The 12,630-nt window shown below is 38.9% G+C and overlaps 1 protein-coding gene across 1 annotated transcript in view; it reads left to right on the top strand.

Moving 5' to 3' along the window:
• Nucleotides 1-1,080: 1,080 nt before the first annotated feature.
• CFAP36 (cilia and flagella associated protein 36) overlaps nt 1,081-12,630 on the top strand; it is a 56,744-nt gene continuing 45,194 nt past the window's right edge. Inside the window, exon 1 of the mRNA XM_037807109.1 lies at nt 1,081-1,388. Coding sequence (XP_037663037.1) covers nt 1,274-1,388 — 115 coding nt within the window. The 5' untranslated portion in view covers nt 1,081-1,273. The remainder of the gene's footprint in view (nt 1,389-12,630) is intronic.

The raw sequence follows: 12,630 nt of genomic DNA, 5'->3' as shown, positions 1-12,630 counted from the left end.
CTAATAAAAATAAAAAAATGTACCAGTATGTTAATTATACAGTTGCTTATGAATTTAAAAAATTGAAACAATATAATTCATCAGTTGAGGATTGTTCAACTAAATAAAAGATTATACTTGGAATCTATCCTTTGGAATTGCAAATAAAACCAACAGTTCTTAGGTACAATAAACTGCTGTTTATTTCAGCAGTTGTGGAAGCAAAAATAGTTGGATAATTTATTGTACACCCACACCTCAGGACAAAAATAAAAGAAAAAATATCTGCGCACTAAAATATGTGTTAGATGATCACACTTATGCATTAAAGTATGATGCATACACACACAAAAATAGATTAAGTCTTCTATTTTTGTATGAGAAGTTGATATATTAATGGAAAATGTTTCATAAATGTATTTACAATATGATCTCATTTATGTATATGTATGTGGTTATGTGTATATATATAAAATGCTGCGTGAAGATCTTTTGAGACTCCAAGCATCTTGACCGTTGTAGACCACATCATATAAAACACATTACAATGGTAGAGATGAGCTGGAGTTATCTGACCAAAGATTTCATTATGCACGCATTTATTTAAAGCATATTAAGCTTGATTTTGTCCTTGAAAATCCTCTAAAACCAGTTTTCTCTAGTAATGAAAAACTGTAGCTACCCAGTGCAAACTGACTGCAAGGAGAATTGAAGTCTCACAAAGCTATTTGCTAGACTTTGTATTTTCAAATTACCTTTAACTACAAACGCTTCTGGGTCAGCGAAGTTGAAAATGAGACTCATGTGCTTCAAAGCCCTTTTAATCCGAATCCCACTTCCTTGCCGTCAGTGCGTCATTTCTACGCCTTGGCTCCCACGCCCTTCTTGGAAGAGCGAACGCAAAGGTTTTTACCAGCATCTCTGCCCAATAGCTACACTTCTACCGTTATCCCTAGCAACTCTGGGCCCACGGTCGGAGGGATATGCTTTAAACTGCTTCTGTTCTTTTCCAGCCAATCGGAAACGTTTTTCAAATGCTTCTTTCTGAGGTGCGCAGGCTCCAAGGAAGCAGGCTTCACTTCCGGCGGTAGCCCGTGGCAGCTGTGCTAGTTGCCATAGCGACCATTTTACGTTAACCGGTTTGCAGTTTTCGTCCAGGTGTAGGAAATACTGCGGGCAATTCTTCCCCCGGTCCCGGGAAGCCCCCTATACTGTCTTGGCTTTCTGCGGCCCAAAGGCCTTAGCAAGCTCGGGAGCTCTGGCCTAGGGCTTTCCTTCGCCCCGCGGGGCTGGGATGGCGGCGGAAGAAGAGGAGGAGGTGGAGTGGGTGGTGGAGAGCATCGCGGGGTTCTTGCGAGGCCCGGACTGGTCCATCCCCATCTTGGACTTTGTGGAGCAGAAATGTGAAGGTAAAAACCAGAACCCAAATTGACAATCCTTTCACACTTTCTCATTTCCACAGTCGGCAGCGAGGTGGTCACCACAACCATCTCTCATCTAACCCCCTCTCCGCCCCTCTGGGCAAGATTTAGAGATAGGTATGTAGAGGAATTGCCTTTACCCCCTTGTGTTTTTCTTCAGAGATCTGAAAATGAGACCGAGGTTCCCCTCCCCGCAGGCCCAAACACAGGTCCTAAAATACTAGACTTTAATCCTATGCTTGGTCTCACACCCCATATCGCGCATTTCTGCCCTGGGTAGGTGGATTGTTTGGAGAGGCCTTCTTCGACTGCGGAATTCCCAGTGGGTGGCTTGGGAGGAGAGGCGTCACTTCGCCTCGGAGTTCCTTTTAATCTCTCGAGTTTCGCTTGTGTAGGTAGTTTATGATTTGATTAACAGTTAACTGCAAAAGAGGACATCTGATTACTCTAGCAGGCCCAGAACTGGTGATCCCGGTGACCTGTATTCGCTTTCCTGAGCTCTCTCTCCACTATGCCAAAAATGGGGGTGGGGTGTACTTTCTGATAAAGAATATAGAAATAGCATAATATTTCGTGTGACAGAGGGGTGTCTCCGGGTTCTGATCGTTTCACACTTGGAGTTCTGTATTCAGTTGTTGGAGACCATTCACGGAAAAAGGAGCCAGTAGTGATGTTTTATGAAGGCATACCCAACTGTTTTCCAGATTGTTTAACCTGGCAAGATTTTGAGAGTGGTAATATCCATTAGTCATCTGAAGGACTCTCGTGTTGCAGAGATTAGACATGTTTTGTAAAGTTCAATAGGATAGAGCTAGGGTCAGTGGGTACAAGCTAGAGAGAAAGATTTCTATAAAGGAAGTATTTCATAATAGAACCCATCCAAAATAGGTTGGCATGCCTGAAAGGTAGTGAGTTCCTCAGGCACTAGCAGTGTTTAAGAGTGGATCTGACAGCTAGTTATCGGAGATGTTAAGAGAAGTTTCAACACTCAGCTGGTTGGTTATCCTGGATGACCTACCAATTCCATCTCTCATCTGGTAAAAATGTAATTTAGTTTGACCACTGAATCTTTTCATTATGTTCTCAATGCTCTGATCAGAATTCCATAGTAGTTATTAAGTATCATTTTTACAAGTGATTTTTTTAAGAAGTTCAAAAAATAACTTTGTTTTTACTCCTTGCGAGAATTTAAAATGCTGTTATGAGACTGATGAAGCATATGAAACTTCTGACCGCCTTTAGGAGGAAAAAGAAATTATGTCATCATTTGATTCCATTTGCCCGACTGAGAAAAAATGCTGAAATGGAAAAAAATTAAAGCCTTGTTCTTCTTTTGTCCCCAACTATCAAAAGTGGCTGCACCTCAGTAATAATGTACCTGATTTGTAATTTCACAAGGAAGCAGTTCTCAGCCTTACAAGCATGTAATGTATCAATTTGGTTTCTGCATTAACTGAAAAAGTTTAAGTAGCTGCTGTCTGTGTATGGCAGTATTACATTGCATAGAGAAGATGCCAGGAGAAATGGATGTAAGATACAGTGACACTTGGAATAATGGTGTTTATACTTCACTGATTAGATCAGTGTGCTATTATGTATCTCTGATAATTTAAAGATTAGTTTTGTACAACTTTGTGCCATCAACATTTATTTCAGCAAACATTGAGCATCTATTATATGTGAATCCTTGAGCCAGAAGTTGGGGTAGAATAAAACAAAGTGCTTGTGCTTGAGAAGTTTTTAGTCTAGTGGAGAAAATGGGTAGGTAAACAGTATTTCAATAAAAAGTAGTAGGTGCTTTAATTAAGGTAGTCACATGGTATAAGAGTTCAGAGGAAGGGATCTAGCCAGCTTAGGAATGTATAGCAGGTAATGGAGAAGGTGCCACTTGTGATGTGTCTTGAAGAGTGGTTGGGAGGTGTTCTGGTTTGCTAATGTTGCCGTTATGCAAAATACCAGAAATGGGGTTTATTTGGTTACAAATTTACAGTCTGAAGGCCATAAAAATGTCCAAATTAAGGCATCAACCCTAGTATACTGTTGCTGAAGAAAGGCCATTGGTGTCCGGAAAACTTGTGTTAGCTGGGAAGGCACATGGCTGGCGACTGCTTATCCTGGGTTGTGTTTCAGTTCCTCTGTCAGCTCCTGTGCGTTCTGGGTTCTTTCTCCCAGGATGTTTCTCTCTAAGTGCCTGGGGGTCCTGTCTTAGCATGTCCTGGGGCATACTCTGGGCTTCATATCTCATGGCTTCTCTGGAGCATACTCTAGGCTAGCAAAAGTCTGCTTTCAACAGCCATCTCCAAAATGTCTCTCTCAGCTGCAACACTGAGTTCCTTCTGTCTGAGCTCTTATAGGGCTCCAGTAAACAAATCAAGACCCACGCTAAATGGACGAGGCTATACCTCCATGGAAATAATCTACTCAAAGTTACCACCCACAGTTGAGTGTGTCGCATCTCCATGGAAACAACCTAATCCAAATATCCCATAAGATAGGATTAAAAGATAATGACTTTTTCTTGGGGGACGTAATATATCGGAACAGGCACAGGAGGGAAGAGGGTAAACGTAAAAAGACAGAAGGAAGAGTTTGAGCAAAGGCATGGAGATTTGAGGCTGTTTGGAGACACTTCAAGTACTTGAGTATTGATAAGAGTGCAAAGTTTGAGTTGTGGAGGTGTTGGAGATGAGACTTGGGACCCAATTTTAGAGGGTCTTGGCTGGTCTTTTAAGGATCTTGCACTTATTCTCTAGGCAATGAGCAGTCATTGAAGAGTTTTAAACCAAAAATTACAGATGTTAGATTTGCATTTTAGATCATTCTGGAGGAATTAAAAAAAAAAGTTTATTGTTTTCAAATTATGAATTGGTCCTGTTTCCCTGACTAGATTGTAGCTTATTCAGGAACTATCTATCTTTCTAATCTGTGATGTCTCTAATCTTCAGTAAATGTTTGTTTTGGTTTTATTCATTTTAACATCATTATTAGTCTATGTGTAACAAAAATGGCCTAGTTACTTTGAGTAATATTTGCATCAGCAAGGTTCCAGTACAATAAAACAATTTAGAGCCTGTTATAAAAGTATTTAATGTTTAAAAACTATTAACAAGGAGCACCCCTCCTTCTCCCAGCACAGGTTGTTTCTATTTCCTTCGGGGAATCAGCTCCAAGACAGTCTGCTGTGCCTGGAGGGTGCCAGCCCTACTACCAGGAAACTTATATTTTGCTGGGATCTCAGAGGTTTCTCCCATTACACATTGGTGTATGATGCTTGACCATCCACAGAAATGCCTGAAACATGGCTGTTCCAGACAGTTCCTGGCTATTTACCAGCTGCCCTAGAGGGGTAACTGGATTCCACATCTCACCACTGTGCCATCTTGCCCCACCCCCTCTCTCTGTCTGGTTTTGATATCTGGGTAAATAGAACTTCATATAATGAGTTAGGAGTTTGTGAAAGATTGATGTTCATTCTTCTTTGAGGATTTGGTAGGATTCACCAGTGAAGCCGTCTGGTCCTGGGCTTTTCTTTAACAGAAGTTTTCTGACAACTACTTCAATCTCTTTACTTGTTGCCTGTCTATTTAGATTTTCTTTTTCTTTCTTTTTTTCTTTTTCAGTCTGTTTTGGGAGTTTCTGACTTTCTAGGAATTTGTTCATTTCTTCTAGGTTATCTAATTTGTTGGCATAAAATGTATCATAGCATTCCCTTATCCTTTTTATTTCTGTAAGGCTGGTAGTATTGTCCCCTCTTTTATTCTTGGTATTAGTAAGTTGACGTGTCTCTTTTTTCTTAGTCAAGCTAAAGGTTTGTCGATTTTGTTCTTATTCATAGAACTGTATTTTGGTTTCATTGACTTTTGCCTATTTTTCTATTATCTATTTCATTTATTTCTACTTTAATCTTTATTGCTTCTTTTATTTTTCTGGTTTCTGGAGGTGGAAGTTTGATTAGGTGGAAGGTCTTAGTGTGCTGTGAATCTATTTTCATTTATCTCAAAGTATTTTTTAATTTCATATGTGATACCGTCTTTAACCTGGTTGGTATTTACGAGTATGTTATTTAATTTTCACATTTTAAATTTTCTCAAATTTTCTTTTGCTTTTTGTTTCTAATTTCATTCGTTTGTGATTAGAGACCACTTGTCTGATTTCAGCTCTTTTAAGCTTACTGAGACTTGTTTTGTGACATAACATATGGTCTATCCCAGAGAAAGTTTCTTGAGCACTTGAGAAGAATGTATATTCTGCTGTTTGTTGTGTGGAGTGTTCTATGTATATATATCTGTTGGGTCTAGTTATTTTATAGAATTGTTTAATTTCTGTTTCCTTGTTTATATTCTGCCTAGTTGTTCTGTCCATTATTGAAAGTGGGGTGTTAAAATCTCCCACTACTGTTGTTGAATTTTTTTTTTTTAACCTTCAGTTGTAACAATTTTTGCTGCTTTTATTTTGGGGTTCTGTTGTTAGGTGGGTATATATTTATAATTGTTTTATCTTCATACATTGACTCTAATCATTATAAATTGTCTCAGGCAATAATTTTTTGTCTGATATAGCACAGCCATTCCAGCTCTCTTGATTAGTGTTTACATGGCATATATTTTTCCATTCATTTACCTACAACATTCTGGTGGCTTGTAGCTATGGCTGCGTACCATAGAAAAACATGTTCGTAAACTTAATCCTTTCCTGTAGGTGTAAACTCTTGTATATAGGGACCTTTTTGATGAAGTTACTTCAATTAAGGTGTGGCCCAACTGAATCAGAATGGGTCTTAATCTTATTATCAAGGCCCTATAGGGAAGGCCACAGTAACAGAATGCCATAGGGGAGCAGCCAGAAGCTAGAAGTTAGCAGAACCTGAAAGAGAAGGGAGAAGCCAGGAGAGGCTATCATGTGTATTGTCATGTGACAAAAAAAGCCAAGGGCCAAGGATTGCTGACAGCCCCAGAACTCCACAGTCCTGTGGGGGAAAGCATCGCCTTGATGAAGCCTTAATTATGACTTGATTTTGGACTTCTAGCCTCAAAACTGCAAACCAATCAATTCCTGTTGTTTAAGGCAACCTATTGCTTGGTATATGTTTTAGCAAACAGGTTTCAGTACCAGAGAGTGAGGTGCTACTATTACAAATATCTAAAATGTGGAAACAGCATTGGAATTGGATAATGGATAGAGGCTGGAAAAGTTGTGAGGTGTTTGATGGAAAAAGCTTAGAGTGCTTTGAAGAGACTGTTGGTAAAAATATGGATGCTAAAAGTACTTCCAATGAGGCCTTAGAAGAAAGTGATGAATGTGTTATTGGAAACTGGGGAAAGGTGATTCTTGTTTTAAAGTAGCAGATAACTTGGCGAAATTGAATTCTGATGTCAGATGGAAGGCAGAACTGGAAGGCAGAACTTGGTTACTTAGCTGAAGAGATTTTCAAGCTAAGTGTGGGAGGTGCAGCGTGGCTTCTCCTTGCAGCTTCTAGTAAAATGTGAGAGGGATAGGGATAAGCTGAGAACTGTACTCTTGAGCACAAAGAAACCAGAAATTGATGGTTTTGAAAATTTGGAGCCTATCCAGATAGTGTGTTCTAAGACTAGATAGTGTGCAACCAATCTGTGGGTTCTTTCACTTCCTTGTCAGTGAAGCACCAGTTTTTAATTGTGATAAAGTTCAGTTTATTTACTTTTTTTATTTACTTATGTTTTTGATGTCATCTCTAAGAAATCATTGCCAGGCCCTTGGTGAGGAAGATTTATTCCTTTGTCTTTCTAGCTTCTTAAGGTTAAAAAAAATTGGATTATAGTTTTAAACCCTTCTTTCTAATTTAAGCATCTAAAGATATAAATTTCCCTCTAAGCACTGCTTGCTACATCCCACTTTTTTTTTTTTTTAATTAAAGTTGTAAGTTTATGGAAAAATCATGCAGAAAATACAGAGGTCCCACATACTTAGCACTCCTCTTCATCCCCTGGTGTTCCCTATTATCAACACTTTGGATTTGTGTGGTACTTTTGTTTCAATTGATGGAACAGTATTGTAGTCATACTATTAACTGTAGGCCATAGTTTACATTAGGGTTCACTGTTTGTGTTATACCATTCCACAAATTTTGATGTGTTGTATTAAGTTATTAAAAAAATAAAAAAAAAAAACAAAAAAAACTAACAATAATATTCCATTAAAAGTTCACAAAGAAATTGTTGTCTTACATTATTGATTGAAGAGTAGCAAATTAATGTTTGTCTCACAAGGTAGGTAGATCTTAAGTAGGAGAAGAAGCTTATTTATGATTAGCACTCTGTATTTCTGTTGTAGGGTAGGCTAAAATAATGAAATATTGAGGCACATTTGAATTTTAAACAATAATGTTATGTACTGACATAATTGCATTTATTCTAAATAGGATTTTTCATGTATTTTGAGGAAAGTTGTTTTTTATTTCCCCCAAATCTTGAGATTGGTTTAGGGTTGTGGGAAGCATACTATAAGATTCATGAACAGAATGTAGGTCCCTACTGGAAATTCGGGTAATAAGAGGAGAATTCGCCAAAACCTTAAAGAGTTAGTGGATAAGCCACTGGATGAGCCTTTAGACAAGATCTCCTGGTTGATTTGGGACCCTTTTCAAAAGCATGTATCTTCATTCCTTTGGTCAACACTTAAGTCTTATGAACAGCAGTTTGTCATCTATAAATTATTTGTGAGGAATATTGAGCGCTTCTGAACTATAGCAGTGTCCTTCCATTAGTATGTAGGAATGAGAATTTAAAAAGAATATCAGGTTCAGAGAGGTATAATTATGTGTGCTTAATATAAACACACCATATTTAGTTATCATTTAAAAAAATCTCTTATAAAAAGCTGTCATTTGATTTTCGTCCTATGGTCTGAGAAATTGTTTCTGAAAGAAGCTGTAAGAGGTTGTTTTTTGTTTAACTTTTTATTGTGGAAAATTTCAAACAAGTACAAAAGTAGAAATAATATTATGAACTCTTACATACATATCACTCAGCTTCAACAATTATCAATGCTTCTGGTTTTATCTATACCCTCTCCCATAGCATAGTACCTGCTTCCCTCTTCTGGAATACTTTAAGTAAAATCCCAGACATCCCATTTTATCTGTAATTACTTCAGTAGGTATGTCTAAGAGATAAGGTCTCTTTTTAAAAACAAAAACAAAAACATAGCCACAAAAACTTCTAACAAAATTAATAGTAACTCCCTAGCATCATTAAATATCCAGTCTGTATACATTTGTCTGATTGTCTCAGAAATATCATTTTACAGTTGATCTCTTTGAATTGCTATCCCAACATATTTAGCTATTATTGTTATTATTAGTTGCATAGATGGCACAGTAATCACAAGACTTTTTCCCTTTTTTTTTTTTTTTAAGTAACATTACAAGGTATAACTTAGTTTGATCATTTTAGTTGACTTTTTGATTCCTATTGGTAAGATACGTCCCATTGAGATTAAATTGCTGCTCATACCTATTGGGGAAAATCCTGTCTTTTAATTTGTTGTCCTACTGGGTATAATGGCAAAAAAATGAACACTCATTACACATATGGAGATATTTTACAGGGTGCATTTGCTGCAGTATTCTCAACATGATTCTTTAGCTGATGTTACCTGAAGTCTTTGGTGTAACATATACCTTTTTGTCTTCAGGTACCAGTGAAAAGTTCCTGTTTGTACCTTAGGTCACTTAGTTTTTAAATCTACTATCTAGTAGATATATTCAGATTTGTTTATTCCTTCAGCCTTTTAAGAACTTTTAAAGAAAATACTTTCTGTATGACCTTAAGTTTTGGTTCTAGTGCTTGTATGCTATATATGTTCCCTAAGAATCTTTTTTTTGTTTTGTTTTTTATCCCAGATACCTAAGTTACTTGTCTTTTTTGAAGAAGGAATTATTACAGTCACAGTGCATTTAAAAACTAGAACTATATTCACATTGTTATTTATACTAGTAAAAATTGAGAAGCATCCCAAATGTCTATTAGGGTAGGAAGTATTTCCCTGTAAAAGCTGAATATTATAACCTGAATTTTCAAGTTTTTCATGACCTTTAGTATCATTGTATTTAATGTATCATTACCACTCTATGCTTTGTCATGACAGTTGAGACCCATGATCTGACAAGAAAGAATATTATCCATGATTGACTAGTGACCCACCACTATTCATAAGCCTAAGAACTGTGCCTTTCTGTCAGTGAAATCTAAAAACTGACCATCACTGCTTATAGCCTATTATCTAAGAACTTTTGGACTTAGAAAGTGGTAGATGTAGCCTAAATATTTTAAAATATATCTACCTATTTTTTCAGATATTCTCTTTACCTAGGAGTGTTAAGGAAAAAACTAAAGAATTTGAAGTTTAAGAGCTAGGTTTTAAGAATGATAGTTCTGGGGCGGGGCAAGATGGCAGACTGGTGAGCTGTATGTTTTAGTTACTCCTCCAGGAAAGTAGGTAGAAAGCCAGGAACTGCGTGGACTGGACACCACAGAGCAATCTGACTTTGGGCATACTTCATCCAACACTCATGAAAACGTGGAACTGCTGAGATCAGCGAAATCTGTAAGTTTTTGTGGCCAGGGGACCCGCGCCCCTCCCTGCCAGGCTCAGTCCCGTGGGAGGAGGGGCTGTCAGCTCCGGGAAGGAGAAGGGAGAACTGCAGTGGCAGCCCTTATCGGAAACTCATTCTATTGATCCAAACTCCAACCATAGATAGACTGAGACCAGACACCAGAGAATCTGAGAGCAGCCAGCCCAGCAGAGAGGAGACAGGCATAGAAAAAAAACAACACGAAAAACTCCAAAATAAAAGCGGAGGATTTTTGGAGTTCTGGTGAACATAGAAAGGGGAAGGGCAGAGCTCAGGCCCTGAGGTGCATATGCAAATCCTGAAGAAAAGCTGATCTCTCTGCCCTGTGGACCTTTCCTTAATGGCCCTGGTTGCTTTGTCTCTTAGCATTTCAATAACCCATTAGATCTCTGAGGAGGGCCCTTTTTTTTTTTAATCCCTTTTTCTTTTTCTAAAACAATTACTCTAAGAAGCCCAATACAGAAAACTTCAAAGACTTGCAATTTGGGCAGGTCAAGTCAAGAGCAGAACTAAGAGAGCTCTGAGACAAAACGCAATAATCCAGTGGCTGAGAAAATTCACTAAACACCACAACTTCCCAAGAAAAGGGGGGTGTCCGCTCACAGCCATCATCCTGGTGGACAGGAAACACTCCTGCCCATCGCCAGCCCCATAGTCCAGAGCTGCCCCAGAAACCCAGTGTGACGGAAGTGCTTCAAATAACAGGCGCACACCACAAAACTGGGCGTGGACATTAGCCTTCCCTGCAACCTCACCTGATTGTCCCAGAGTTGGGAAGGTAGAGCAGTGTGAATTAACAAAGCCCCATTCAACCATCATTTCAGCAGACTGGGAGCCTCCCTACACAGCCCAGCAGCCCAGAACTGCCCTGGGGGGACGGCACTCACCTGTGACATAGCACAGTCATCCCTCAACAGAGGACCCGGGGTGCACGGCCTGGAAGAGGGGCCCACTTGCAAGTCTCAGGAGCCATACGCCAATACCAAGGACTTGTGGGTCAGTGGCAGAGACAAACTGTGGCAGGACTGAACTAAAGGATTAGACTATTGCAGCAGTTTTAAAACTCTAGGATCACCAGGGAGATTTGATTGTTAGGGCCACCCGCCCGCTCCCTGACTGCCCAGAAACACGCCCCATATACAGGGCAGGCAACACCAACTACACACGCAAGCTTGGTACACCAGTTGGACCCCACAAGACTCACTCCCCCACTCACCAAAAAGGCTAAGCAGGGGAGAGCTGGCTTGTGGAGAACAGGTGGCCCGTGGATGCCACCTGCTGGTTAGTTAGAAAAAGTGTACTCCACGAAGCTGTAGATCTGATAAATTAGAGATAAGGACTTCAATTGGTCTACAAATCCTAAAAGAACCCTATCAAGTTCAGCAAATGCCACGAGGCCAAAAACAACAGAAAATTATAAAGCGTATGAAAAAACCAGACGATATGGATAACCCAAGCCCAAGCACCCAAATCAAAAGATCAGAAGAGACACAGCACCTAGAGCAGCTACTCAAAGAACTAAAGATGAACAATGAGACGATAGTACGGGATACAAAGGAAATCAAGAAGACCCTAGAAGAGCATAAAGAAGACATTGCAAGACTAAATAAAAAAATGGATGATCTTATGGAAATTAAAGAAACTGTTGACCAAATTAAAAAGATTCTGGACACTCATAGTACAAGACTAGAGGAAGTTGAACAACGAATCAGTGACCTGGAAGATGACAGAATGGAAAATGAAAGCATAAAAGAAAGAATGGGGAAAAAAATTGAAAAAATCGAAATGGACCTCAGGGATATGATACATAATATGAAACGTCCGAATATAAGACTCATTGGTGTCCCAGAAGGGGAAGAAAAGGGTAAAGGTCTAGGAAGAGTATTCAAAGAAATTGTTGGGGAAAACTTCCCAAATCTTCTAAACAACATAAATACACAAATCATAAATGCTCAGCGAACTCCAAATAGAATAAATCCAAATAAACCCACTCCGAGACATATACTGATCACACTATCAAACACAGAAGAGAAGGAGCAAGTTCTGAAAGCAGCAAGAGAAAAGCAATTCACCACATACAAAGGAAACAGCATAAGACTAAGTAGTGACTACTCAGCAGCCACCATGGAGGCAAGAAGGCAGTGGCACGATATATTTAAAATTCTGAGTGAGAAAAATTTCCAGCCAAGAATACTTTATCCAGCAAAGCTCTCCTTCAAATTTGAGTGAGAGCTTAAATTTTTCACAGACAAACAAATGCTGAGAGAATTTGCTAACAAGACAACTGCCCTACTGGAGATACTAAAGGGAGCCCTAGAGACAGAGACACAAAGAAAGGACAGAGAGACCTGGAGAAAGGTTCAGTACTAAAGAGATTCGGAATGGGTACAATAAAGGATATTAATAGACAGAGGGGAAAAATATGAGAAACATAAACCAAAGGATAGGATGGCTGATTCAAGAAATGCCTTCACGGTTATAACGTTGAATGTAAATGGATTAAACTCCCCAATTAAAAGATATAGATTCGCAGAATGGATCAAAAAAAATGAACCATCAATATGTTGCATACAAGAGACTCATCTTAGACACAGGGACACAAAGAAACTGAAAGTGAAA

This window comes from Choloepus didactylus, chromosome 17 (genome assembly GCF_015220235.1).
Source record: "Choloepus didactylus isolate mChoDid1 chromosome 17, mChoDid1.pri, whole genome shotgun sequence".
Lineage (NCBI taxonomy): Eukaryota > Metazoa > Chordata > Mammalia > Pilosa > Megalonychidae > Choloepus > Choloepus didactylus.
Note: the sequence above shows the minus strand (reverse complement) of the source record. Positions and strands in the feature narration are given on the sequence as shown.